Source organism: Arvicanthis niloticus, chromosome 27 (genome assembly GCF_011762505.2).
Source record: "Arvicanthis niloticus isolate mArvNil1 chromosome 27, mArvNil1.pat.X, whole genome shotgun sequence".
Classification (NCBI taxonomy): Eukaryota; Metazoa; Chordata; class Mammalia; order Rodentia; family Muridae; genus Arvicanthis; species Arvicanthis niloticus.
The window spans coordinates 8,437,907-8,465,653 of record NC_133435.1 but is presented as its reverse complement, the minus strand read 5'-3'; the positions used below and the strand labels follow the sequence as shown (position 1 = coordinate 8,465,653).

Sequence of the window (27,747 nt, the reverse complement as noted above, 5' to 3'; positions counted from 1 at the left end):
GTCACAGGAAAAAAACACCCTTAGAAGAAGATATTAGAGTTTATTACTAAGTGTAAAAAGTTTCCTATGAAAGCTATCTAAGGGAAGAAGTGGAAGGTCCAAGTGGGGAAAAGAAAATATTCTATAAGGGCAAAGTTCTAAGGGAAAGAATTCTAGGCAGGGGAAAAGGAAATTGTTTTACAACCTCTTGCAATGTGCTCTGAGTAGGAGAAAGTCTGGTTACTATTCTACGAGCATTAATTGATAACACTTGGGAGACTTGGCAGAGTTCTCATTGCAGTTTTGACTAAATCAGAAAGATGCTTTAATAGCAGTTCCACTATAAAATAGCTTATAATATCACTGATATAATTTTAGGAATGCTTATAGGATCATCATTAAGACTTAAGAAGCCATCTATTTATCTATATAGCATCACTACAAGACAGTACATCTTAATGGATCTGCAGAGATCTGTTCCAAAGGGGTGTGCTAATTGCTTAGTGATTGTTACATATATTTATAATAATGATAATAGGAAAAGCATATTAATAGCAGGAATCATTCCTAAAATAATCCCTTACAAGCCTTGCTGAATAAGTGTTCCTTGTCACAGATTATATAAATAATCCAAGGCAAGCCTTCAGGATGCTCACCTGCTAATTATTAGCTTGTCCCATTATGGCTCCTGACATTGCCTAGAGATTGTTCTTGTGATAGTTTTTGTAAAGATGCTCTTTGCCTTTGTTTGAAAAGTCTACCTGATTCTAAGGTGAAAGATTTAGATTACCATATTGGCAAGAAAATATTAAAACAGCCTAACGATAGACTTGGTCCTTTGGTCTCTTTTTTTTTTTTTCGTCTGCCACTTCATTTAATTGTTTTTATTTGCAGGAGGAGTTGAAAACAAAAATTTAAGGGTGTTTTTTTCTCCCCTAAACATCATCATTCAAGTAAAACCAACTTAACTATTGAAATTAGCAAAGTAAACGGTAGTATGCACAACCCCAAGCGAAGGGGCTGGGAGAGAAGTGTGCAGCTGGCATCCAACGATGCATGGATGCAGTGGGTTCACCTGCTGGGGACTGCCACCCCAGAAGGCAAGCACAAGGACCCTTTAATGAGGATTGACCCCCAAACATCTGAAAATGTTTCAACTCAAAACATAAGGTCAAAAAAGAGAAAAGGAAAAACCCCAAAACACACAACCCCACAGACCACCCAGCCATAACCACCATCTTTAATCAATCATAGGCGTTTCATTTTATAAAAAGATTAATAAAAAATATTGAAAAAATTATTTTCTCATCTTATATTTGTAAAGATAATAGAATTCAGAAGTTTCTTAGAAAACTGTCCAGCTTTGGTCTACTCTTATGAAGAGTGTTTTGATGAAACGGAGGAAGCTGTACAAGTAACAAAATCACAAAAATTATGGTTCAAGGATTAAAGGGGCACCAGGAAGTGAAAAGGAGCTAAATCCTATGTTCAAGGGAATAAACAGATTAGAGATATTAAATAAAATTAAGGGAGTGGTGACCTCAGAGCAAGATCCCACCCAACTAAGCTTCCATCTTGTGAAAAAAATTAAAGAAAAACTTAGGCACAGGTGTGATGCTACATGCCTTTAATCCTAGCACAGAGACATTTGGATCTCTGAGTTCAAGGCCAGCCAGCTTACACAGTGAAGAAAAATATGGTGGAGATACAATTGAACGAGGCACCATGTTTCAGTTCTAGTAAGTAGTAGAACTTGGCAGCTTTGGCCACGTGGTTCTGGACTTAGAGTTAAGGATAGAAGAAACAGGGTTATAGAATCTCCCTCTTTGACTAAGGAAAGCTATTGAGTCCAGGTATGTATCCGGGTTGTCTCTGTATTGAGACTCAGAGACGCTGATGTGTGAAAAGTTTTATGAAGTCTTTCTCTGTGACTAAGGAAAGCTGCTGAAGCCAGGTGTGTGGCATGAAGGCCCAGGAAGAGCATTGTGTAAAGCTATGAAAGCCTATTGTGTGAAGGTGTGAAGGCGAAGGGTGGGTTACCATGGAGACTCCAAGAGTTTAAAAATGCCAGAGCTATGGGGTACCTGCTGAGGAAAGGTATTAACAGGGAGTGGAACCAGCACCCCCACCCTCCACCACCTCCCAAAAAGAAGTGTATTGAAGTCAACAAAGCTGAAAGGAACATTTTGACATCAGACCTGGAAATGTAGTGTTTAGGAGTTGCTTAAGTTGTTTGTAGTCCTTCTTTGGTCCAGTATTTCCTTACTGTGTTCCCTTCTCTATGTTTTGTAATGTATATCCTGTGCCATGATATATTGGAAATATGGGATATGCCTTTAGATTTTGATTTCATAGGGGATTACAATTCAGAAAATTAATGACTCTCAGAAGAGACTTTGAACTTTTAAACATTGTCGAGACTGTGATAGACTAGGGACTTTTGAAGTTGGACTAAATGTATTTTGTGTTATGTTATAGATACAAGCCTGGGAGGGACAGGGAGTAAAATTTGGTGGGACAGCCTCCACTGACTCATGTGATTGAATGCTTGGATCATAAAGAGTGGCATTATTAGAACGTGTGGCCTTGTTCCAGTATGTGCGTCACTGTGAGGGTATGTGTGTCACTGTAAGGGTGGGCTTTGAGGTCTCTTATGCTCAAGCTCAAGATGCAGAACTCTTAGCTCCTTCTATAGCACCATGTCAGCCTGCACACTGCCATGCTTCCTGTCATAATGATAATGGACTAAACCACTGAAGCTATAAGTCAGTCCCAAATAAATGTTTTTATTTATATGAGATTATATGGTTATAGTGTTTCCTCACAGCATTGAAACCATAACTAATATGGCATTGTTTTTGAGAGTCTCATTCTGACTGAGAACCCATAGTATTTCATCTTAGCCCCTTGAGTGCTAGGTTGGGGACAGAAAGTACCACCATGACTGGGTATAATGTGAGCTTTACAAGGGTTCCTACCTTTGTCTATTTTACTTTCTGGTTTAGCATCAACATTGTTTCTGAGCATAGTGGGAAAACTCCATAAATATTTGCTGGGTAAGAGACTAAATAATGAATGAGACCAGAAAAAACATACAGAATGTGAGACCAATAGGGTCTGAGGCCAAAATTTAATGGTCAACCTAAGATTGCAATTTGAGTTAGGTGGCAACCAGGTTCAGGAGCGTTTACAATCTGGGTCAGAGAGTTAGGGCGACAGAGGCCAGTGATGGTACCTTGGCTGAGGAGGTGAGAAAGGTTATTGGACCTTATTGGTCTCATGTTAGCATTATTTCTTCATGATCTTTGCTAAGGGTAGGCTTCCTCAATTACTTATGAAAGAGGGGGAAAGAGTAACTACAAAGGTTCCAGAATCAAGTGAGTCACCAGTAAATTCAAGTTTGTTTATTGATTGAAGCGTTGTTATTTACTAAAGCTGTGTTGTACACTCTAGAGTTTAAGCTGTCCATGCTGAACTCTGGTAAAAGATTATGTATTTAATGGGAAACATTAAAGTATGTGAATTTGGGGGTGTAATTTTAGAAGTAATTCCTTATTTGTCATATCCCACCCATCAAATGTATTATGGGGAATTTTTAATATAAAAGTATGACCTTTGAGCTGTTGGTAAGTGTGGCTAAAATAGTTTCCTGGATTACTTAGGCTTATGTTGGAATTTTTGATGCAAAAATATGTTCAGATGTTGAGTCTTGTTAACAATAATTATTGATATAAAGACTGGATCGTTTTAGCTCTCAGGAACATTGAAACATGGTGTTAAGACAGGAGCTTCAGATAGTTTCATACCGTGAAGAGACGATGGTGGCATAGAGTCTGAAGATAAGTCCCTCTTCCCAACTTTCTGCTACCAATCGTTAATTAAAGCAGTAGTTTGAAGGTGTTATTGAGTGCCTATATCGGAAACAGCTGAATTGCTAATGGAAGAGACACTGATTACTTATTTGCAGACAACTTCTTAACCTCTCCACCCAAATTGTGTTTATCTGCCTCCTCTGGCCTGATTTCAAACATCCCGATGCAAAGTCAATCACTTCCTTCTCCAATGAGCATATAGTCTGGTTTTATTTGTGTGGTTTCTGTTGTTGTTGTTGTTTGTTTTGTTTCCTTTGTCAAACTGATCTCTCTTACCAACCCCCTTGCTGGTCCTGTCTCTTTGGTGAAACTTTATAAAGTCTGAGCACAAAGTCCTCCTCTTTGCCTTTCTCCTCTTCTAGCCTTAAGATATTTCCTTCAGATGTTTCAACTTAATTACATGGCTTTCAATGACACTTCTATGCCTTTAGTCCTGATCTCTCGATTAGACTTTAAACTCCCACACCCTAATGCCAAAGTGAGCAACATCCTTGTATTTCTAACAGAAATCCCAGCTTAATTCCAACAAAATAGAACTTGTGGTTTCCTACCTGCAAATCTGTTGTTTTCTTTCCCTTGGGGGGTTGGAGGGGGATGGCACAATTTACTAACAGGAAAATGCAGAAATCGTCCTTGTCTCTCCTGTCAATAGACTCTGGCAGCTCTCCTCTAAAAACCTCCAGTTTGCATCACTTCGAAGAGGCCTCTGTATAATCACCACCAGGCTGTGTGCCTCAGGACAGTAATCCCCTAACGCTTTCCTTGGCCTGTCTCCCCTTCCCTTTCCACTCTTCACATAAAAGTGCCAGCTATTATTAAAACTGTGAATCTAACATCGTATCTTCCTGGCTTACTGACTTTTCTCACCGCAGCAATGAAATACCAAGGAGAAGCAGCATTAAGGAAGGGAGGTTTATTTGGGCTCAGGATTGGAGACTGTGTCTGCCACTGGAGAAAACATGGCAGCAGGAGCGTGAGAGGGCTGGAAATTGTGTCTGCCACTGGAGAAAGCATGGCAGCAGGAGCGTGAGGCTGAAGCTCACACTGTATCCACAGCCAGGGTGCAGAGCAAGATGAGTGCCGAGTGCCAGTCTGATGGCCACTTTCATCTTTTCATGTAGTCTGAAAGCCCAGGTCATGGAAAGGTATAGCTCCTTTCCCTAGTGGGTCCTCTTTGGAAATACATACCCGGACACACCCAGGGTGCTGTTTTCTTGGAGATTCTGAATCTAGCCAAGCAGAAGGAAGACCGCCCACTTACTCCCCTCTGAAAACCACTTTGTTAACCTCTGCTGCATCAGGAGTGGAAGCTGGACTCAGCATGCATGGAACTAGAGGTGGACCACTGGGTAAAAAGCCAGACTGTATAGGAGCATACAGATGCCAGAGCCCAGCTTCTACTCCACTTCTAACTCTGTGTATGTCATTTCCACAGACATGCTTCCTCTGAGCCTTTCTGTTTTTTAACGGAGCTGAGTTGGTTGTACATTTAAATATATATATATATATATATATATATATATATATATATATATATATATTCTCTTCCAACTCCTCCCAGATCCTCCCACCATGACTCCCCATTCAATTTCATGTTCTCTCTCTCTCTCTCTCTCTCTCTCTCGCTCTCTCGCTCTCTCGCTCTCTCGCTCTCTCTCTGTCTCTTTCTCTGCCACACAAGCAAAAAAGAAAATCAAAACAAAGAAACAAAAAAAAAAATCTAATGGGACAAACAATATCAACCTCAAACAAAAGTGCACATTAAAAACCTGTAAACCATTTTTTGTTGGTATAGGGTCTGCCCTTTAGTATGCAGAGAACAGATTTTTCCCTCTCCTCAAAGTTATCAGCTGAAAATAGCTTCCTGGTTAAGGGTGGGAGATTGTATTCCCTTGCTCTTCTGCGTGCTGGGATTTTTAACTGTGGCCTTATATCATTTACTTGGTTATTTGTTTACATAACCTTTAAATTTGTCTTCCTCCATTATAGTATAGCATTCATAAACCTAAGCTGTCATATATTCTAAATAAAAACATTGGAGGAGCCACCAAATACACTGTCACTGCCATTTTCCAAATAGATCTAGTAACTTGGAATTTTATACACTGTAGGCAAAATTTGAATTGCGGCTAGAAAAGTAAGCCATAAGACCAATAAGATACATACGAAATAAAACCAGTCTTAATGATTTTACTAACAAAGGCTCTTGTTTCAAACTCCTGTTTTGTTAACATGATCAGAATTCTAGTATTAGAACACAAAGCTAGGGAATAGCAGGGTCAGAAGAGAGGTACCAGAGAAAAGATAAAATATGTGCGAAGTTTCATTATAATTATTGATTTTTTTGTTGATCTTTTTAGCAGGAGAGATATGCAGGAATAAGAGAATAGTCTTGGGCGAGCAGGAGAGCATCAGGTTTTAAGATAGGAAGAATACAGAAACGACAGGGTGGGTGTTCATACTCTTGTTATATCAGTTTTCAGTTGACTTGTGACTATCCAGCAATGAAACAGAAGAACTAAAACTCTTGGATGAATATGTTTTACTTAAAACTAACGCCATACTTTATCATTGTAACTTACATTTTATTTGATTTCTGATTTTTTAAAAAAAAATATGTACTGTATTTTTTAACTTTGTGACACGCCCCAATTTTCTTTATTTTTATTTTTTATTGGATATTTTTATTTATATACATTTCAGATGCCTTCCCTTTTCCCCATTTCCCCTCCCTAGAATCCCCTATTCAATCCCCCCTCATTCTAGTTAAGATGTTGACATTGTTTTTGTAACAAAATCCATGTTTCTTTTTTTCTGTTTTCATGCCTGTACGATGCATTCACTAGTCTTATGTAAACTAGACAGAAGCTAGAATTGTCAAAGAGGAGGGGACCTCAATTGAGAAAATGCCATGAAGTCAGGCTATACACAAGCGTGGAGGGCATTTTTTTTTAATTAGTGATACATGAGGAAGAGCCAAGACCATTGTGGGTAGTGCTAGCCCTGGGCCTGGGTTCTATAATAAAGAAGGCTGAGTGATCCAGGAAGCAACAACATGGTCCGCATTCTTCTCTCAGCCTATACACTGAGGCAGTACCTTTCACTGAAGCCAGAGCTTGCAGATTCATCTTTCTTATCAGCTTGCTCTGGTGTCTCCTGTCTCTGCCTTTTAGGTTGGTCTCCATAGCCACTCAGCATTGGTTATAGATTATAGGGATACAGTTCTCATGGTTTCGCTGTGTTTTCACCAAGGGGTCATCTTCCCAGCCCATACTTTCTTATTTTTAAACTTTATTTGATAATGTAAACCAGAATAAATGTTACTGTGCTTACGGAGCCTCTCCTGTTTAAATGTTGGGAATTTGTGTAATTTAGTTTAAAAGCACAACAGTTGCGTGGATCCTACCAGAATCTGTCTCACCCCCATTGGCTTGTACTTGCTGAGGACATTCCACTTCCTGGCTGTGAAAACTTGCCATCTAACTGAGACAGAGTGAGCTCTGTGCTCTGACATGTCTGTGTTACACCTAATCCTCACTTTCAGCCTTAACCAGCAAGACCCTGCCTTCTCCCAGCATGCTGTCCATCTCCACCACACCTATGGAGATCTGACATTTTAGCTATCTATGAATTTTTTGTTGTGGGCATGGAAGTCTCCCTGTTTCTCAGGGTTGGCCTCCTGAGTAGGTGTGTGTCATTGTACTTGGTTTGGACTTAGTGTATAGAAATGTTCAGCAGCATTTGGGTCAATAAAATATTCTTTTTTTTTGTTTTGTTTTGTTTTTTGTTTTTTTATTTTGTTTTTTCAAGACAGGGTTTCTCTGTGTAGCAGTAGCCCTGGCTGTCCTGGAACTCACTCTGTAGACCAGGCTGGCCTCGAACTCAGAAATCCGCCTGCCTCTGCCTCCCAAGTGCTGGGATTAAAGGCGTGCGCCACCACCGCCTGGCTAATAAATTATTCTTGATCTCTTGAAATTTCTCCTCCGGCTCCTGAATTTCTTCAGTGTTTCCCTCATTGTCTGGTCAGACTCTTCTGTTTTATTGAACTTCGGGTCATAGGATACCATAGGGCTTAATTTCTGTGTCTCCTCTTTATCAATGTACAGTGACCCCAGGCAGGAAAAAATTAAAACATCATTTATATACTAGTTATTCCTCAGAGTGATAGACTGCTAGTCCTCAATCTTCTAGAGATAAGGAAGGCTGGGGATGTATCTTAGTTTCTCAACAGGTTGCCTATCATGTTCAACGCCCTGGTTTGAGTCCAAGTACAACACAAGCAGTGTGTGGTGGTGCATGCTTCTACACCCCTGCACTTCGGCGGAAGAAGGGAGATCAGGAGTTCAGGCCAGTTGGTATACAAGCTTTTGTCTTAAACAACAGCAGCAGCAACAACAATAACATACGACAACAACAGTAACAACACAACAACGAACAGTAGCAAGAAATAAAGATGACTTATAAAGCTTAACATCCAAAACAGAATTCTTGACTTCTGTATGTTATTCACACAGTGTGTTAGGTCTTAAAGGTCTAGGATTATCTTTAGTTTCTTTTCAGTAGCTCACATCTAATTCAGTATTCAATTCTGTATTTCTTTCATTTGATATAAAGGTCCAGTTCTCATCGGTTCCAAAAAATGGCATCCTTGTTGCCACCTGATTAGACCAAATCAACTCTGCTACTGTCTTCTTCTGGTGCTTTTCCCTCATGTCTGTTCTCTCCATTCTAGACCAAGAGGTTTTTAATACAAGACAGTTCTTGATATAGCCACTTCATTGAAAATATTTTGGAGTTCTCCCTGTACTCAAGCTCATAGCTACCCCACAAGCCTTCAGTGTATGTGCAAGCTAAAGATCAATTGATGTCACTGAATTGATTTGACAAATTTATGATTATAAGGTTGTCACTTCTGTCTTAAAATAGTAAAAATAAAAAATATCCACCCAAAGTTTCTGGGTTTGTCTAAAACTCCATTTCATTTCCTTTTCTCTTTTTATAAACTGGTGTCGAGACTACATTGGCTACAGACAATAAGCCAACTATTGAAAGGAAAAAAATATTTATTGGGAGAACAGTGGTTCTTTCTTTCTTTTTTTTTTTCAGAGAAAAGTTTCAAAAAAATTTGATTCTGTTGAAGCATTATTGAATCATCTGTTTAGCAGGATACAGTGCCAGCAAAATAGAAGGTCTATTTTCAATAATTCTATTCATACCTCAAAACCCTGTGGCCTTCCGAGACTCTCCTTAACATGTTTCCATACAACAAAAATCTCTGACACCGACACACTGGTTGCCATGACGTCAATGGGAGCAGCAGTGGGTTCTGTAGGAAGACAAATAGAAGTGATAAGCCATGGTCACCTCAAGGTTTCTCTGTGAAGCACTGCTCCTGTTCATGCCATTCTGACCCTATTTTTGAATGATGTGAAGTTAAGAAAAAACACAAGGTAAGAAGGTGAGTTGTTTGGGTTTCTGGGTCAGTTTACATTAGAGTCTTACCAATAGCCAGTGACATATCAAGAATTTTGAGTCTTTTATCCTTGGGTCAGTGAGGGCATTGCTAGAAAAGTGAATGGTCTGACTTAACAAAGTCTACTCTACAACAAAGACAGTCAGGTGGGATTGATGGGTTTGTTTGTTGTTTGTTTGTTTGTATACTTAATTGCTTTGGGGGCTAAACTACGGAAACAACCTTTCTGTCCAATCACAGAAAGATAGAGAACATGGCATGTATTCATGATGTAGTGTTTTTTAGCTTTAGAGACGTTGTATCATTGTCAATAAAATGGTTATAAATGGAGATGATCCTATAAAGTTAAATAAATGGTCAAAGAAGGACAAATATGTTTTCTCTTGTTTGTGAGTTCTGAACTCATAAAAACATTAGGCTATATTTGTACTGATGCCATGAAAATTGAAGGAAAACTCTCTGGGAAATAATGTAGACTAATGGGAAGGAAAGAAGGAGTCATGGAGGAAGATGCAGAAAGCCAGATATGTGGAGATGCTCAAAGTACATATACTGGCAGGAAGATGACCTGATATTACACTGCATAATGAAACAATGTTGTGGGTGCTTTGCCTTAAAAAAACTGTAGTCATTGCTGATTATATAGTGTACACATGTGTCCTGATAGTATGTGTAGATTCCGTGTTTCTATGTCAGAGTTAAATATTTAACAATACCACCAAACCCCCTACTGGTACTTATCTACCTTGTGGCAAATTGTTTTGCTGCCTTTTAATCCCAAGTTCTCTCATCTGTAGTATGGGAATAAGAATGGCATTATCAAAGTCAGGAGAGGTGAAACATACTTGTGGTTCCTATACTACAGAGGATGAGACAAGAGGGTCATAAGTTCAAAGCCAGCATATTCTACAGAGTGAGCACAAGACCATCCAAGTTTTCATAGCAAGAGCCTGGCTCAAAATACAAAATTAACAAATAAAGGAGTAGATATTATATACTATAAGATATAGTCCTACTTGGAATAATGCATTTTGAATGTTTTGTGTTATAGTTAGGAAAAATTCATTGACAAAAATATGATGTTAATACTATTTTTACATTATGTAGTCAAAGAGGGAGTATAAACCTTATTAGTTTTTTTGCCACAGAACTCCATTTCAATGATAATGTTAGAGATGAATTATGTGTCCTGATATTTAAAAGGCATTCATTGACTTTTGTGACAGGTGCAGGCAGAGTAGAAAAGTCCCTGAAGGTCTTGGTGTTGCTGCTCAAAACACCTCTCCATTTGTTTTCATGTTCAGTGACCTTTCACACCATTTTTTTTTTAATAATACACAATGTCTGACTGACATCCATCAAGAAGTGTATTTTCTTTGACATCACATACTATATGGGCCAGGAAATATTTCTAGCTTTGACATGGCTGAATCATAAATACTGCCACATAACACGTGTTAACTGAAATGGAAGTGTAAAGGTCACAGATGAGGTCGAACAGTTCTGTACAGATTATTATATTTAAAGAATCCTATGCTATAAAAATTGAAAAGACTTTTGTAGTAACTTCAAAATAATCCCCAGTCTACCCCTAGCCCCCACCACCAACCTCAGATTCAGGAAAGACACAGTTCTAAAGAACACCTTTCTGTCCCACGTTTTGTTTCCATATTTGCTCCCTTGAGTATTTTTGTTACTCCTTCTAAGTAGGACTGAGGCATCCCCACTTGGTCTTCCTTCTTCATGAGCTTCATGTGGTCTGTGAGTTGAGTCTTCGCTATTCCAATGGGGATGCCTCAGTCCTACTTAGAAGGAGTAACAAAAATACTCAAGGGAGCAAATATGGAAACAAAACATGGGACAGAAACTGAAGGAGGGGGCCATCTGGAGACTATTCCACCTGGGTATCTATCCCATGTACAGTCACCTAAGCTAGACACTGATGTGGATGGCTGGAAGTGCATGCTGACAAGAACATGATATAGCTGTCTCCTTAGAGGTCTGCTAGAGATTGACACATTCAAAGGACGATGCTCACAGCTAACAACTGATATGATCAAGGGTTTCCCAATGGAGAAGTTAGAGAGAAGACTGACGGAGCAGAAAGGGTTTGTGACCCCATGAGGAGAGCAACAATACCAATCAACCAGAGCTCCCCAGGGTCTAAACCACCAGCCTGGGAGCACACAGGGAGGGACTGATGACTCCCTATGTATATGTAGGGGAGGATAGCCTTGTCAGGCATAGGTGGGAGAGGAGATTCTTGGTCCCATGAAGGACCAACACAGAGTGGGGGTGTGGCGGTGTGAGGGTGGGGAGGAGGGAGTGGGATGGGGGTAGGTGGGGGCACAGCCTCATAGAAGCATGAGGAGGGGAGTGGGATAGGAGGTTTCTGGGTGGTGGGGGGAAGAGGGATAAGGGAATAAAATCTGAAATGTAAATATAATACCCAATTAAAAAAAAAAAAAACACCTTTCTAAAGGCATAATGAAGGGTTGGGGATAAATATAACCATTTTCTCAAATCTGTCTTTAGCTATGAGAAAGTAGTTACACATCTAACTGGATGATTTCAAATATTACTGATTTACAGATACCAGTCCCATGCCTAAGGTATAACCATGTAATCCCAACAATAGAAAAATAAAGTCTGGAGATCAAAGTTCAAAACTGAACACACAGTGAATTCCTGGCCAGTTTGGGATATAACAGACCCATGTCTAAACAAACAAACAAACAAACAAACATACAAACAAACTCATTCCAAAAAAATTTATCCATTGCTTTGAAATAAGTCTCCAAAATACTTTTTCAAACATTTGTATTTGTAGTAAGCAATGGCTTTCTTTTGGTAAATCTCATGTTAAAATTCACAGGCTAGAAATGGAGGGATGGCTTTTTGGTGAAGTTCATGCACTGCTAAAGAAGGGTCTGAGTTTGGTTCTCAGTACCTAAACCAGGTCACTCAAAACTCCCCATAACTCTAGCCCTAGGAAGTCTTACACACTCTTCTGAATTCCTTAAGGAACACACACACACACACACACACACACACACACACACACACACACACACTTAAAAGTAAATCTTAAAAAATATTCCACATGCTGTAAGTGAACCAATTCAAAAATATTCTGGTAAATTTATTTGATTTTCACACACAAGTTGACATTGATTCCTGCACTGTATCAACTGTGGCTGCTCATTCTGGCAACCTGTAAACATCCTTCGCTCAGTCTTGTGCTTCATACTACTTTACAATCTATTATTCATCTATTCAATTTTTTTCTTACAAGAGAAGAGCTTCTGTCTTACTCTAGAACCACCGCTAGCAGATGTGTAGGAGATTTGTTAAGCTGTTTAACAGAGGTTTAACTTCTCCATTCTGTCGTTAAAGAAAGGGGATGCTGGCAGTTTAGAGGCACACAGAACTGGATCGTTCCCGTTTGGGTAGGAGTCATTTCAGAGGAGCTACACTTTGGCTGTCACTGTGTCAGTTCTCAGAATGAATGCAGCGATTCACATGCCAAACGCTTTCTATCCGCTTTTATATTGCTGAGGCAATTACATCTTTGTCAGAGAAGACTGCAGAGGGATAAATAATTTCTGAAGCACAAAAACACATGGCTGGGTGGCAGCCTTCTATCACTCGCTCTTTATCTCCAGAGAGAAGTTATTTCCCCGTTAGCTTTCATGAGTACCAGACACATTTAAATGTGTCTCAAATCGAAAATTAAATGTAAAAAGTAAAAGACTAAAAAAGAACGCACGAAGAGATGGCTAGCAACTGCTTCCTAAACAAGAACTTTAATTTCACTGATATGCTTTGAGGATTTTAAATTCAGGTCAGATCCCATCCTGATGAGTCACACACACTTCCCTGGGGGCTATGGGTCACAGTCACATCCCTTGAATGAGCAGTGACAAACAGCCTTAAATCAGTTCACCTTCTAGATCAAAACATCTACAGTCCACCCATGCTAACTTGAAATAGAATTTCAACAGGGAAAAAAGTACAGCCTCAGCTGTACCAGGTTATTCCAAACTATGTACTGTTTAGAGCTGAACTGACAAAGTGTTTGCAAACAAGGATTACTGGCTGGAGAGCAGAATCTCTGGCTGGGATCTCCTGTCCTGCCTGAAAGTTCACTGCAACTGCAGAAGAGAACATCTCCATAGGCAGACTGAGAAAATCGTTTGCACCAGAAGTCAGGAATACATGCTCAGTGGGCTTGTGGTATTCTAGCAAATTGATATAAGCCAATGTATCAATCTCATTTATTCTACAAAATTAAAATTCTTTAGGTTGTTTTTTTTTGGGGGGGGGGGAATGTTACTTCGTTCAAACCTCTGCTTCCAAAAGTGTCCCTTCCCTGTCTTAAATTTGTTGACTTGTTCTCATTTTCTCTCCTTTGTCTCATATGTATGTGTATAGTGTGTATGTATGTGTGCAGCGTGTATGTAGGTGTGTAGTGTGTATGTATATGTGTAGTGTGTATGTATGTAGGTGCACATTTGTATGAGGATCTGAGGTTGGTATCAGAAATTTGCCTCTCTCAATTTTTAAACTTAGCATTTGAGGCAGAGACTCTCAATGAAACCCATAAATAGCTTTCTCTGGCAGCCATCTTGCTCCCGGGATATTCTGCCTAACGACTAGAATTACAGACAAGCAGAAAGGGTGTCTGGGACACTCAGCATTTATGTGCATTCTAGAGATTTGGACTCTCATCTTCTTCTCTGGTGGCAAGTCCTTCAACCTCTGAGCCACCTTCCCAGCTCATCACTCACAAGTTCTAAAGAGTCATTTTTGGAGGTAGAGAAGAAAACAAATACAATTGGTTCTTTTACTGTTTAATTGCCTCCAAGGACTGACAGGAATGAGAGAATATGCTTAAACATACACTTAATAGGTAAAGACCTTAGAGTAGTCATAATTGGCTCTTTCTTTTAAAGACTTATTGAATGTATATGAGTGCTCTGTTTTCATGCACAGCAGAAGAGGGAGTCTGTAATTCCCTTACAGATGGTTGGGAGTCACCATGTAGTTGCTGGTAATTGAACTGAGACCTCTGGAAACGTAGCCAATGTGCTTAACCACTGAGCCATCTCTCCAGCCCCAGTCATAGCTGATTTTTTTTAAGAAAAGAATTTACTATGTTCCCAGACTTGTTATTTCTAGATATGCATTAAATCACTCTACAATACTATTACATATTATGTAATTACTTTTCAAAGAGGGGTAGGGGGAGTATGAAAGCCATCACATCTGATAATGGTGGGGGGAGGGTTTGAATCCAGGGAAAAATTCTAGTTCCATGGTGCTGTTGGTATACTGGGCTATACACATATGATGTCTGCCCTTGCTTTCAAAGAGTACTTTGTTTTCTATGTGTATATGCTTGTGGCATATGTGATTAAATGTATACATATGTTGTGTGGATGGGTAAGGAGTCCCAGGTTGGGGGTGAACATTTTCCCGTATTCCTCTCCATCTGATGCTTTTAATTGAGTCATTATGTGTATATGTAAGTACACGAAGTGTGTGAGAGTGTATTCACAGAGATATTAGAGGTAAGTCCTGAGAAATGGTTCTCCCTTTCCACCTGCAGATTGGATATTAGACTCAGGTCACCAGGCTTGCTCTGAAGGTGATTTTGTTTGCTGGCCACATAATAAGCCCATCTGCATTATTTTTTGAGACAGGAGTTTTACTGAAGCTTATCAATTGATTGCACTGGCTGCCCAGTGAGTCCCAGGGATTCTCCTGTCTCTACATCCCCAGTGTGATCCTTGTAGACACATGCCATCATGTTGTACCTTTATGAGGGTGCTGACAATCTGAACTCAGGTCCTCATGCACCTCATCAATTGAGCCATTGTTTCTATCTCTTTCTTGGATCTTGCTTTCTTCCACTGCCTGTTAACTACCAATCCCTTCACATTTTGATATTAGGATCCTTACTTGATCCCTCTACTTCTAGGTGTTATCAGCAACCACAAAGAGCCAGGGACTGCCTACTGGACTATAGGCATAAGCAATTGCCTCCGTTCCTGTTGCATGGAATTCTTAGTGACTTTGGAGCAAGTTGTACAAGGCTCCTGATAAGCCATGTCATGATTAAGTATTTTCCAAACTCACCCTTGTATATCACAAGATTTAAACAAAAACAAAACCAACTTCTTCTACTCTTGACTTGAACTCAAGTAATTTGACGAAAAGTTCAGGATCTTATTGTGCAATGCTCTGTCTGTAGACAGAGACATGAAAAAGCTTTTATTCTCTTGTTTAGGGTGTGATGTAGGCTGTGGATAGCTCCTCCACCCCAGTCTGGGGACAGTAGTGTCATGAACACACTCATTGATAGATTTCAGAACCAGTTAGATTAAAATTGAGAACAGAATTACCATGCTTATGAATTTAGATGATGTATATGTGTTAAGTGACCCAGAAGCTGGAGTCGTCCCAGTGATTTGGAGGGATGTGCTTGTAATATTGATTATACATCTGACTTCCCAGGAGGGGTAGCGGGAGCATTAATCATAGGGAAGTCTAATAAACTTGGTGGAAGAAGGGTTATGGTTTCATTAGTTAAAAATTCAGTTGAAGACAGCTGCCGCTGAACGTTTATAGTCACTAATCCAAATGGATCACCCAGCACAGACAGGCTATTATTCCTTGTATTTTATAACTAATATGCCAATTTATTAATTTCTGACTTCACATAAATCCCACTGAGCTCAGTTTCAGCTAGGAGCTGATCTGGAGAAGGCCACCTTGTGAGTGCTGGGCTTTTATTTGAGCCCCGGTTAACCTGTTTTTAAAGGGATAACTGCAAACCAGTTTCTTCAAATGACGAGAGACTTCTGGACTTCAATAAAGACAAGAGCCATACAATTCACCTGAAAAGGCAAAAGCCCCCAATATTAGAAAAAGTTGGAGTGTAACGTTACAAATAAATAAATCTTCTAATCTGTGATCAACAGCCATGGAACATATTCCTTTTTTTTTTTCTAATGGATCTAATTGAATAGTTGGGTTCTTCTTACCTAGACTTTGAGTAATGAGAAGCCGGGCGCAAATAGATACATGTTGAATTATAAAATATTTCTCAAAATACAAAAGAGAGTATGAATCATTGATCTAATATTTTTATCTTGAACAGAAATCACTTTAAAGGCAATTTTACTAAGCCTTTGACTATTATTTGTTATTATTTTTAATTTAAAACATTTAAAAATTGTGAGTATATAGGTACTTCTTAGTGGGGGTTTGTGCCTCTGGGTGCAGCACTCGAGGAGACTAGAGAGCATGTGAAGACCTCTAAACCTGGAGCTACATGAGATTATCAACTATCTGATATGGATTTGGTCTGAGAAACAAACTAGGCCCTCTGCAAGAACAGTCTATGCTCCTAACTGCTGAGCCATCTCTCCAGCCTGCCAGTAATTATTAAAAGGTCCGGCTGGCCTTCAACTTTCAATCCTCCTGCCTCAAGTTCTGAGAGTATAGGCATGTGCAGCCTCACCCAACTTTACAATGAATTTTAATATCAACAACATCAGAACCCTGCAATTCTTTAAAAAAAAAATTATGGGTTTGTTTCTAAAATAAGATTGTATCGTATCTTAAAGATCACTAGTGGAAAGAGGTTAAGGATACACAATTCTTCTTTGGTTTTAATGTTGGAAGAGTGATTTATATATAAGATCTCTGTGGAAATCTTGGCAGCCAAATTGACCTTCAGGCTCATGTCAGTGACCATTTAGCAGCATCTGAACACTGCTACCTCTGCTACAAAAATACTGAAAGATTCCTAAGGCTCAAGGGTTTTAACAAAAGAACCATCTGGAACATCCCTGATTGTACTTGAGAGAAACAGCTAACCTTCGAAGTGTGAGATGAGAGTCAATTCAAGCCTCAATTAATTTAGATAATTATCAACAAAAGTGATTCCTTTTGATAGGTCAAATTTGGGCAAACCTTTGTTTTCAACGATGTAATTCTTATGTGCACTCCTATTGGCTCTCTTGAGAGTAAAGCAAAAAAAGAATGAGGGTTTGAGGAATGCACACACCTACCTATGGATAGTTAGCTTTTGCTTCTGATAGTCTCACTAAGGAGCCCAGGCCAGCTTTGAATTCATGATTCTCCTGTCCTAGAGTCTTGATTGATGGCATTACCCCCTTTAAAATGGCCACTCCTGTTCAAACAAAGTCATTTGCCAAGGGACTAGAATGCAGTGCAATTTCCCCTTTTGATTACATAATAAGTGTTGACCTGTCATTATTGTATCTTTGCAGTAATAACTTAAAAGAATAATTCAGAATAGAGAGTAAATAGATGGAAATTTAACTTTAGCATTAACTTTTAGTATTCCAGAAGTGTTCTACTTCAGAACCTTCACTGTTAAGTTAAAAAAAAAAAAGTTAGACAATCTACTTAGGATCACATAGTGTGACTGCAGGTGAAGTTAGCTGGCTTTTCCAGTCCCCTGTTCTGCTGTCTTTTGACTGATGTGATTTAAAGATGCAAACTATCATGCTTAACAAAAATTAAATTTGTGATAAAATTTAGATCTTGCAGTTGGAGCAAAGTTAGATTGTATATATTGCACAACTGGTATTTTTTCATAGTTTCATTGGCAAATGAAATGAAATATTTCACTGTAATACAGCAAAAAATCTCAGTGTCTTTGAAAGGAAATATGAATGTTTTCTGCCTAACTTGAAAGAGAAAGCTCCAAAGGCAAACCATTTCAAGTTTAAGGAGGTATAAGCCAAAAATGTTAAAAGGAAGAAAGGAAGACAGAAAAAAAGAAAAGAAAACAGGAATGCAGAAGACTGCTATAGTTTAATTTCAAAACTAAGGTCGACAAAAATGTATAAAATTATGTTATTATAAAAGGCATCTCTGGCAGTACCTACAAGGCAGGCTTCCAAATTTCTGTGAGTCACTGTGAGCTCTGCTGTCATGTGCTTGGTAATTACCTTGAAGAAAATTTAAAACAACACTGCTGTGTACTTTATTACAAGATACACACTACCAAACAGCTGTTTGGAGTGAAAAATCATATATGACATCTCATCTTTACTGTCCATATTCCCGATAAGACACTACAGAGAAGAGCCTGTGTTTAAAAGGAAAAGATTGAGTTTTCCTTTTTATTACTTGTAGACTTATATATAGGTATGTGGTGGGTATATGTGCTTGAGTTCAGTGCTGAAGAGACCAGAAGAAAGTATCAGATCGCTTGGAGCTAGAGCTAGGGTTACAGGTGGTTGTGAACCATCAGAAGTGGGCCTTTTGTAAAAGCAGATGCCCTCTTAAACCTGTGAGCCATTTCTCCAGGCCCAAAGCATATGCTGTTATTCCTATACTACAGGGTAGGAGGTGGAAAGCCCAGTGGTACCACTTACTGTCTACTCCATAAGCCTGTCTTTAGTAATATGGATCTGGGTCTGTTTCTCAGGCTCCCCAAGACTGGGTCTTCTGGAAAGTAGACTTGGGTTCGAAATTATGACTTCAATGTCATTTAAAGGGTTAAATTAGATAAGTCTCTCCCTCCCTCTGGCCCTCCCTCCCTCTTTTTCTCTTCTCTCTCTCTCTCCCCCTCCCCACATCATGACTACATCTAAGACAACCTGAAGGAGTGAGTACATGAACATCTCAGTGGAACTCCTGTAGTTTATTACTGGATCCTACACCTTCCTAACTGTTGTTCTCCTAGGATAAAGGTTTGCTCAGCTTTACAGCTTGGCTCTGAATACAAAGAAGTATGGCAGCTTTTATTTGAAAGTGAATCTTAACATAAATCAAGCACTCCCTTTGTTTTTCTATATTCAAATGACCGTAGTTATTACTTCCCATGAAGTTCCCAGTACCAAAACTATTAGAAATTCTTGTGAGCTGTTTATTCACATGGGCATGAATGAAGCAGCAAGTTCAGTTAGTGTTGACCTTGCTTATTTGAAAGGTCAAACAGCTGTTGCCTTTGTGCAATATTTTCTTTTGAATTATTATTTTTATTCTTCTTATTATTTTTTTACTTAGCAGGGCTGTTGAAATCTCCATGTGAATAAAAGTAGGGAGAAAGCTAAGATCTCCCTCACTTTCTCTCTCAGAAGATTGCACTTTTGTATTTAAGCTTAAAGAGACTCAGGATCTTGATAGCAGACGTCAAGTTTATGGTTTAGCTACAGTACATATAGAGTTGTTCATTTTCAGTTCATTCTTTTGGAAAGTGATCACACTTACTCTCTAGATTCTACCCCGGTATGTAATAGTAGAAAGAGCTCATGCACATGCTGACCAGATGCTATAGAAAAGAACCAAAAATTAATGAAGAGATATGCATTTAATTATTGAGATTTAATTAAGAGATGAATTGAGCAATTAAGAGCAATTGGCAGGTGCCTTTGCTTCTTGGCTCTTCAGTCTCACTTTCTCTTTGGTTCCATTTGTTTAGGAATATGACAAAGATCTGAAAGTGTGGAGACAAATGCCCCTTTCTGTCTGATCTGTGTCTGAGACTTCTTTATCAGAAATGTTTATTGGTTGTGTCAATAGAATCTTAAGTTACATTCATTACACGCGCTCGCGCACGCACACACACACACACACACACACACACACACACACACACACACACAGAGTAAAATATCCAGATTACTGGTGTTATTCACTTAATGGAACATGCTGGTCATATATTATTAATGAACAAAGAACATAATATAATCAGACTAAGTTTTTTAAAAAGATGAACTTGGGAAAGTTTCATAAATTGCATCTAACAAGTCTAATGGGATTATGAGTGAGATTTTGAATCTTTGGCTAACTGGTGTTTTCCCAAATATGCACACAATGTCTCATTACAAGACAAAATACAATATTGACATATAAAAGGGATGGGGTAAAGACACTGACCTCCTTCAGCTGAACAGATGACTACAATCTGGCTGAAAGGTCCATCACCTTTATTATTATAAACACCAACTTTGACTTCAAAGGGTGTGAGAGGAGGGACACTTTCATCTCGGTAAATGAACTTGGAAGCCTCAGAAGATGTAACCATTTTCTCCTTCCAGCCACGTGTTCCATTGGGTCTGAATGCCACTATGTAGCCAAAGCCTTCCCCATTCTGAAACTCTTCTGACACTGGCTGAAAAAAGAATAACATGATTAGTAATCCACAGAACAACTGGCTGAGAAACACTTCACTCTTAATGCTTAGCTTTGCAAAGTTAGAACCATGGAAAAGAGTCTCAGAACTTTTTAATAGGCTGAAAACCAAGACAGCACATGTACTTCAGCTTCAGAGATACAAGATAAAAATGGAATATTATCTGTTGGTATCTAAGGAAACACACAAAAGAAATGAAAACTCATGAAGTGAAGTAAACGTACTCCAATTAGTCATGTATATGAGCTGAAGATACGTGGATTCTATTGTAGAACTGAACATGCTGGAGAAATCTGTCATGATTAGGATGCAAGGCTGGCATCTCTAGTTAATGCTCTACAGAGTAGTCTGCAGATTAAATCAAAGAGAGGTTAATGCAGGACCTATCGTCAGTGTTCTTTTCTTCAGTGTCTGTGTTTTCCTAGTTGCAAAAACAAAGAAGCAAACATCCACCCGGACTGTCAATATTTTTTTTTTTAAAAAACTTCTCATGCCACACATGGCTTACATTTAAATTTGCTTAAATGTTTCAACTGCATATTACAGATGGAAGTAAATGCATTGACAAGCCAATGGAGTGAAGTCACCAGCCGCTGTAGCAGAGTGTACACTGCATTGTGGATAGCCAGAAATTATGTGGTAACTTTTGTTTTTAGCTTGAATTCTAATTTAAAGAAAAACCATGTTCTGAGTAGAGGAAGAAAAAGTGTATTAATCAAACTTTGTAGAAGAGGATCAACAGAGGTCAGATGTGGGGAAATGAGTACCATGGCAGAAATATAGAAACAATACATAAGTTTTACTTATGAAAGGAGTGGGCCTGGAGTAAGGATGAGAGGGATTAACCTGGGCCATATTCATCTGAGTAGCGGATCCTTACACTGCCTCTTCATTCAAACAGAAACATCTAGTTCTCTAGTCCTAGAACATTGTGTTCTATAACCAGAGTATGTTCTCTGTGCATAGCCTTAGTTTCTAAGCAAGCAACCCTAGCTGTTACTTGTAAAGACATTATTTTTACCTCCCAGGCAATGACCAACTCGTGCCTTCTTCCGCTTCTTCCACTCACATTGCTGGGTGCCGTCTTTGGAACTGTAAATAAAATGCATGGAGGCTGAAGAGAATGAATGCATGTGTAATTTCCTTAACCTATTGGCCCATTATTACCTAATTTAAATTGGTAGAATTTGTAAATGAGTCAAATATTTGCTTTAAGTTAGATTTATCATATTAATATTGAGGCAAAATATATTATAGATACCTTGCTTTCTGGGACAGCTTGGTGATATATATATATATATATATATATATATATATATATATATATATATTATATATATATATATATATATATATATATAATATATATTTATTTATCATACATAATATATATTATATATACATATTATTAATATAATATTTATAATATATTATATTATGTATTATATAATATGTTATATAATATATAATATTACATATTATAATATTATATAAAATATTATATATAATAAATATAATATATTATATATTTATTATATATATAATGAATCATAACTAGCATCAGAGCTAAGGTTATTTACAAATGACTGAATAAATTTCACCCTTTAAATGATTCTCTCTTTTTCTCGTTGCCACTGTTTTATTTCTTCTTCTCATCCCTGCATCTGCAAAGGTTCTGGAAAAATCTCCAGGTCCTTAGCAGCATTATTTCAGGGACCTCCAGTTTAAGGAAAACGTACCCATACTATTACTGTGTGAGCATGTACTTAAATGAATAAACATTAAAAAAAACTGTCAATATCAGTCTTTCTGCCACTGCAAATACAGACTCATTCAGTGAAAGTTCTACAAATGAGTAATGATTAAAAGAATAAATGTGTCAGAGGAATAAATTTCCCCTTCACTGCACCAAACTACAAAATCTACAGCTGAATGAGAATATTTTCAAATGAAGGGCTGTTAAATGAAGAAAACTATTAAAAGAAATCATTTCCAGGCCTGCATCGGCAATTTTATACTTCAGTCTTGCCTTGTATGCCAGCATCTATTTAAGAAAATATTGATATGCACATAAACAATAAATCTACTACTATACATTACTTGTTAGAATGAAAAGCTATTAATTACTAGTATATATTTTATACGGTATTTTATATACTATGAACAACCTGAAGCTAAATATTTTATAATACTAGAAAGGTAAAATAAAGAATTCTTGGGCCAGAGAAGTAGAGAAGAAAAGCCTGTGAATATATAATGATCTACACTAAAATCAATAAACTTTGTGCAACCAGATTCTAATGTCAATGCCCTTGGGCTCTTTCTCCTGAGATGTAATTCTTCTCTTGTTCAAGTACTTGCAAACATTACGAGTATCAGACTATACAAAGTTCAGCAGCTCTTCATGACTTTCTGTGACAGCCACATGCATTTTGTAGGTTATTCATCTATAGTGTTCACTGCCATGGAGTCCCTCAGAGGTATCTGTAATTTGCTTTTACCTTGTTACAAGAGAGTCCGCAGTATTCAATGAAGAAGAAAGGAAAGTATTCAGACAATAGTTAATATGTCCTAGTTAATAAAAAAAAAAAAAAAAAAAAAAAAAAAAACAAGGAAAAACCTTATTAACATGCGTTTTTAAAACTTGTATTGAATTTTTTCTTTGACCATTTCATACATGTAAACGCTTGTCCTGATTACTGTAATCCCACACACTCTGGTTTGCTGCTCACCCTTGGAATCCTTCTTCCTACACTTCCTTTTTAAATATTAGTTTTGCTTTCTGAGGTTCACTGAGTTTAGACGGGATCATTTATGTGATCATGGATTTAGAACTGTCAGTTAGAGAATGGCGTGCTCATCAGTGGGCCCACAGGTCACTGGGAATTATAATTATTGCTACTATAAAAACCTGAGATACACCCATATGCTGTGGCACTTTTCCTAAGACAATCTGTGTGACATTGACTGGGACTTTAAATTTGTTTACTTTGTGGGCAACAGTATACGTGAGGCTTAGTGTAGGGGTACTTGTAAAAACAATGCATGCCTATGCTGTGTCTCCTCCATTCAAGGTAGAGTTATCTGAGAAGCAGATATTCAATTGAGAAAATGCTTCTGTCAAATTGGACTGTAGACAAGCCTGTGGGGTATTATCTAAAAATACTGATTGATATGGGGGAGAGGCAGCCCACTGTGGGTATGCCAATCCTGGCAGGTTGTGCTGGCTTGTCTAAAAAAGCAAGTTGGGCAAATCAAGGGAAAGTCTAGTGGGCAGCATTCCCCATGGCTTCTGTTTTAGTTTCTAACTTTGATTCATGATAGACTGCAAGTATAAATTGAGATGAAACCTTTCCTCTCTAAGCTGATTTTCTTTATGATATTTTATCACAACAGTAGAAAGGAAATTCCCAAAGAATTTCCCAAAAGAAAGGAAATTCACAAAAGAATTCCCAAGTTTCCCATTCCTGGCTAATTTGAGAGTTCTGAGTATCATGACCATCAGTGAATGCCTACTTAAAGCAATAGCAAATTTTATACAGTTTGTTATTACTCAGGCATTGTGGTTTCTCTTAAGACATTTGCTTAATTAGAAAGTGAATACACTATTACTGAAGATGCCATGTTGTGCTTGCAGGCAGAAGCGTAGCACTGCTGTTCTCTGAGAGGCACTTGACTGAGACAGATGCAGATACTTACAGCCAACCACTGGACTGAGGTCTGGGACCCCTATGGAAGAGTTGGGAAGAATTGAAGAAGCTGGAGGGGATGGCAAACCCATAAGGCTAACAGTATCAAGTAATCCAGACCCTTGGGAGCTTCCAGAGACTAAGCCACCAACCAAAAGGTATACATGGACTGAGCCATGGCCCCCAGTATATGTAGCAGAGGACTGCCTTGTCTGACCTCAGTGGGAGAGGATGTGCCTAATCCTGTAGAGACTTGATCCCCCAGGGAAGAGAGATGCTGGGGGTTGGGGGATGAGGTAGGATTGGATAGGTAGGTGAAGGGCATGGATGAGAGGGTGGGTCGGTGGGTCGGGGAATACCCTCTCAGAGGGAAAAAGGATGAGGTGAAGAATTCTGGAAGGGAAACCAGGGAGAGGGGCAACATTTGGATAATAAACAAATAAAATAATTTAAGAAAAAAGAAAGTGAATACATACATATTAAGTACACACTTTATATTTATCCCTAACTATATGTATCTAAATAACTACAGAACTGTTTTAATATTAAATATTTAATATTAATATTTTTAGAGTAAGTTCTTTGTCTACATTATTGATCTAAGTTTATATCTGAAACTTAGATTTTTGAATTCTCTTCTTTGAAAAAAAAAGTCACTAAGAACTCAGATTTCCATGCAAAGTCTCTCTTGATATGGAAAGAGTCCTCTCTGTTTTGCTCAGTCCTTACAATGATGGGTTGCTCAGAGCTTGGGACAGGAGTTGTCCAATGAGCTATTAGCTCCAAAGTAAGCCTCTCTTGTGTCTCACTGAAATCTAAGGTGTAGAATTGAATACAAAGAACTATAAAGTTGAAGGCCCTGAAAAATCTGGAAGGAGCACTGTGTAGCCCACTTATGGTATAGTTTTAGAAAACATATTTAAGGTTTTTTTTATATATAAATTTTAACCTTTTGAGCAAAAATATGTTTAAAAAGCAAGAGATATTGCCCCTAATAATGAGGCTAGAAACATGGCTTGACACCCACATGGCAAACTTCCAAATATCTATAAATTCAGGTGCAGGAAATCTATTGCCCTCTTCTGGCCTTCCCAAGCATCAGACACAAAAGTGGAGCATAGACATGCATCTAAAATAAAATAAACATAAAGGGGAATCATTCTACCTCAAGCCTCAGCTATACCACTCCTGGGTGTATACCCCCAAAAATGTTCCACTAGACCTCAGGGACACTTGCTTAACTATGTTCACAGCAGCTTTATCTGTAATAGCCAGAAACTGGAAAAAACCAAAATGTCCTTCAGCTAAAAAATGGATAAAGAAAACGTGTTACATCTACACAATAAAATACTGCTCAGCTATTAAAAACAGAGACACCATGAAATTTGCAGGTAAATGGATGGAACTTGAGAATATCAATCTAAGTGAGATAACCCAGAGCCAGAAGACATGTGTGGCATGTATGCACTTATAAGTAAATGTTAGCCATAAAGCACAGGATAACCATGCTACAAATCAACAGACCCAAAGAAACTGGGTAATAAGGAGGTTCAAAGGGAGAATGTTGGAATTTCAGCATAAACTGGTCATTAGAGGTGAATGAAAAGAGGGAACTGGATATGAGAGGAGGTAGTAGAGGAATGGGGATGGTGATCAGGTATGGGGGGAGTGGGAGACAGTAGGGAGTGAGAATGGAAATGGGGGGCATCTCTGATGGTTAGCGGGAGGCCATGACAGGGGAGGATAGAGAGAGTTTATGGGGGTGACTCAAACTGTTATTCTTATAAGAGGGGGATATAGAGACTAACGTAGCTAGGACTTTCAGAGGAGGGAAGGGGACTTCAATCCACCTATAAAACCTTCATCCCAAAATTAGTCTTGCCTATAAGATGTGCACACATAATGATGGAGTAGAGACAGAGAGAACAACCAATCAATGATTGCCTCAACTCAAGACTAACTAACCTAGGACCATGGAGGCTCATTGAGTCTGAGCCACCAATCAGGGAGCATACAGGGACTGGATCTAGGACCCCTACATTTGTAGCAGCTGTGCAGCTTGATCTTCATGTGGATCCCCTAATAAGTTGAGTGGTGGCTATCTCTGACTCTGTTGCCTGTCATTGGATACCCTTCCCTGTAGCTGGACTGCCTGGTTGGGCCTCAGTGGGAGAGGATGTACTTAATCCGGCTGCAAATATATGTCTCAGTGTGAGGTGGTACCCAATGGGGGCTTCCCCATCTCTGAGGAAAGTTGGAGAGGAATTTGTAAGGGCCAGACTGGGAGGAGAGGAGGCAGGGACTGTGATAGGGACATAAAGTAAAGTAAAAAAAATAAATTATTGGAAGACAAAAAAAAAGTATGGTGAACACTTAAGGTTTTCACAGATTGTGAAAGCAAAATAAAACTTTTCCTAAATTAACACATTGATGTAAGTGTAATTTCTAGGTTGAATTATCTCATAAATAACCTATGTTTGGAAAGATATACTTTGAAATTTAGCTGCTCAACATGACATTTTGAGATGAGTTAACCTATAGTCAAGTAGTCAATGTAAAGAACTAAGATTGTTTCTGCTTCAGTCTCTCATCATTTTTAATGAGACACATGTAGCACCAGAAGAGGCCGATGACCAACAGTGTTCTGATATTTGATATGTGTGAATTTTGAAAAGCCTATTAGATACAATAGACAGAACTGACAGGTCTTAAGAGCTGCAGCTCAGGCCGGTGCTTTGCTATTGGGATCTAAGGCTGAACTCTCTAATTCTGCTCAGCTTACATTCCTTAATAATATGCAGATATGGTGGCTTGTATGGCCATGCATTTCTTTGCTCAAGTTGGTGACACATGGTCATTATCTCTGCTGTACCTTGGTAGAGCTTGCTGATTTTAATTATATCTTTTTGTTTATAATGCATTATGACATAAAACATTTGACTTAATCTCCCAGAGCTTTTCTGGTATGAAGGTTCTATAATTCTTGTTAGAAGCATGACATTCATAAAATTAAAATCTCATAAATGCTTTCAGAGAAATACATATTTTTAAAACCAAATATATTTTCAGCATAATTAGTGAGAACCTGCTTTAGAATTAAGTTTTGAGGCAGTTCTTTCCTTTAATCAGCTACTGATAAATGTCATGAACATGCTAACTCAGGGGATCAAGTTTATATTCCTGCTGTGCAGTTAAACTCCCATGCTCTTCCATTTATTTCTGAGCAATTGCTCTTCATGGACAGATGATCTAGTTGAAATTTTATATTCAAGTTACAAGTCCTTAGTAGTTTCAGGTTTTACCTGGCATGTTGGAATGTGAGCTATTCTTTTTTTTTTTTTTTTTTTTTTTTTAATGTACTGAGATCATCCTTATACCAAAGTAGAAGGCATTGCCTTAGTATAAACAGGCTAGATTATTACAGGGTTCTTGGTAAATAGCACAGTTTGAATAACATGTTACACTTTACCACCACAGCTTAATTAAAAACTAAACAAAAGAAAATGCATGATCATTTAACAGCATTTTTTATTCTTGAAAGTCTCCAATTTC

The 27,747-nt window shown here is 38.4% G+C and overlaps 1 protein-coding gene across 1 annotated transcript in view; it reads right to left on the bottom strand.

The window, feature by feature from the left end:
• Nucleotides 1-8,941: 8,941 nt before the first annotated feature.
• The window catches only part of Cntn5 (contactin 5), a 1,035,258-nt gene continuing 1,016,452 nt past the window's right edge, over nucleotides 8,942-27,747 (bottom strand). Inside the window, exons 19-21 of the mRNA XM_076926087.1 lie at nucleotides 21,528-21,598; nucleotides 20,251-20,485; nucleotides 8,942-9,177 (exon numbers count right to left, since the gene is read on the bottom strand). Coding sequence (XP_076782202.1) covers nucleotides 9,062-9,177; nucleotides 20,251-20,485; nucleotides 21,528-21,598 — 422 coding nt within the window. The 3' untranslated portion in view covers nucleotides 8,942-9,061. The remainder of the gene's footprint in view (nucleotides 9,178-20,250; nucleotides 20,486-21,527; nucleotides 21,599-27,747) is intronic.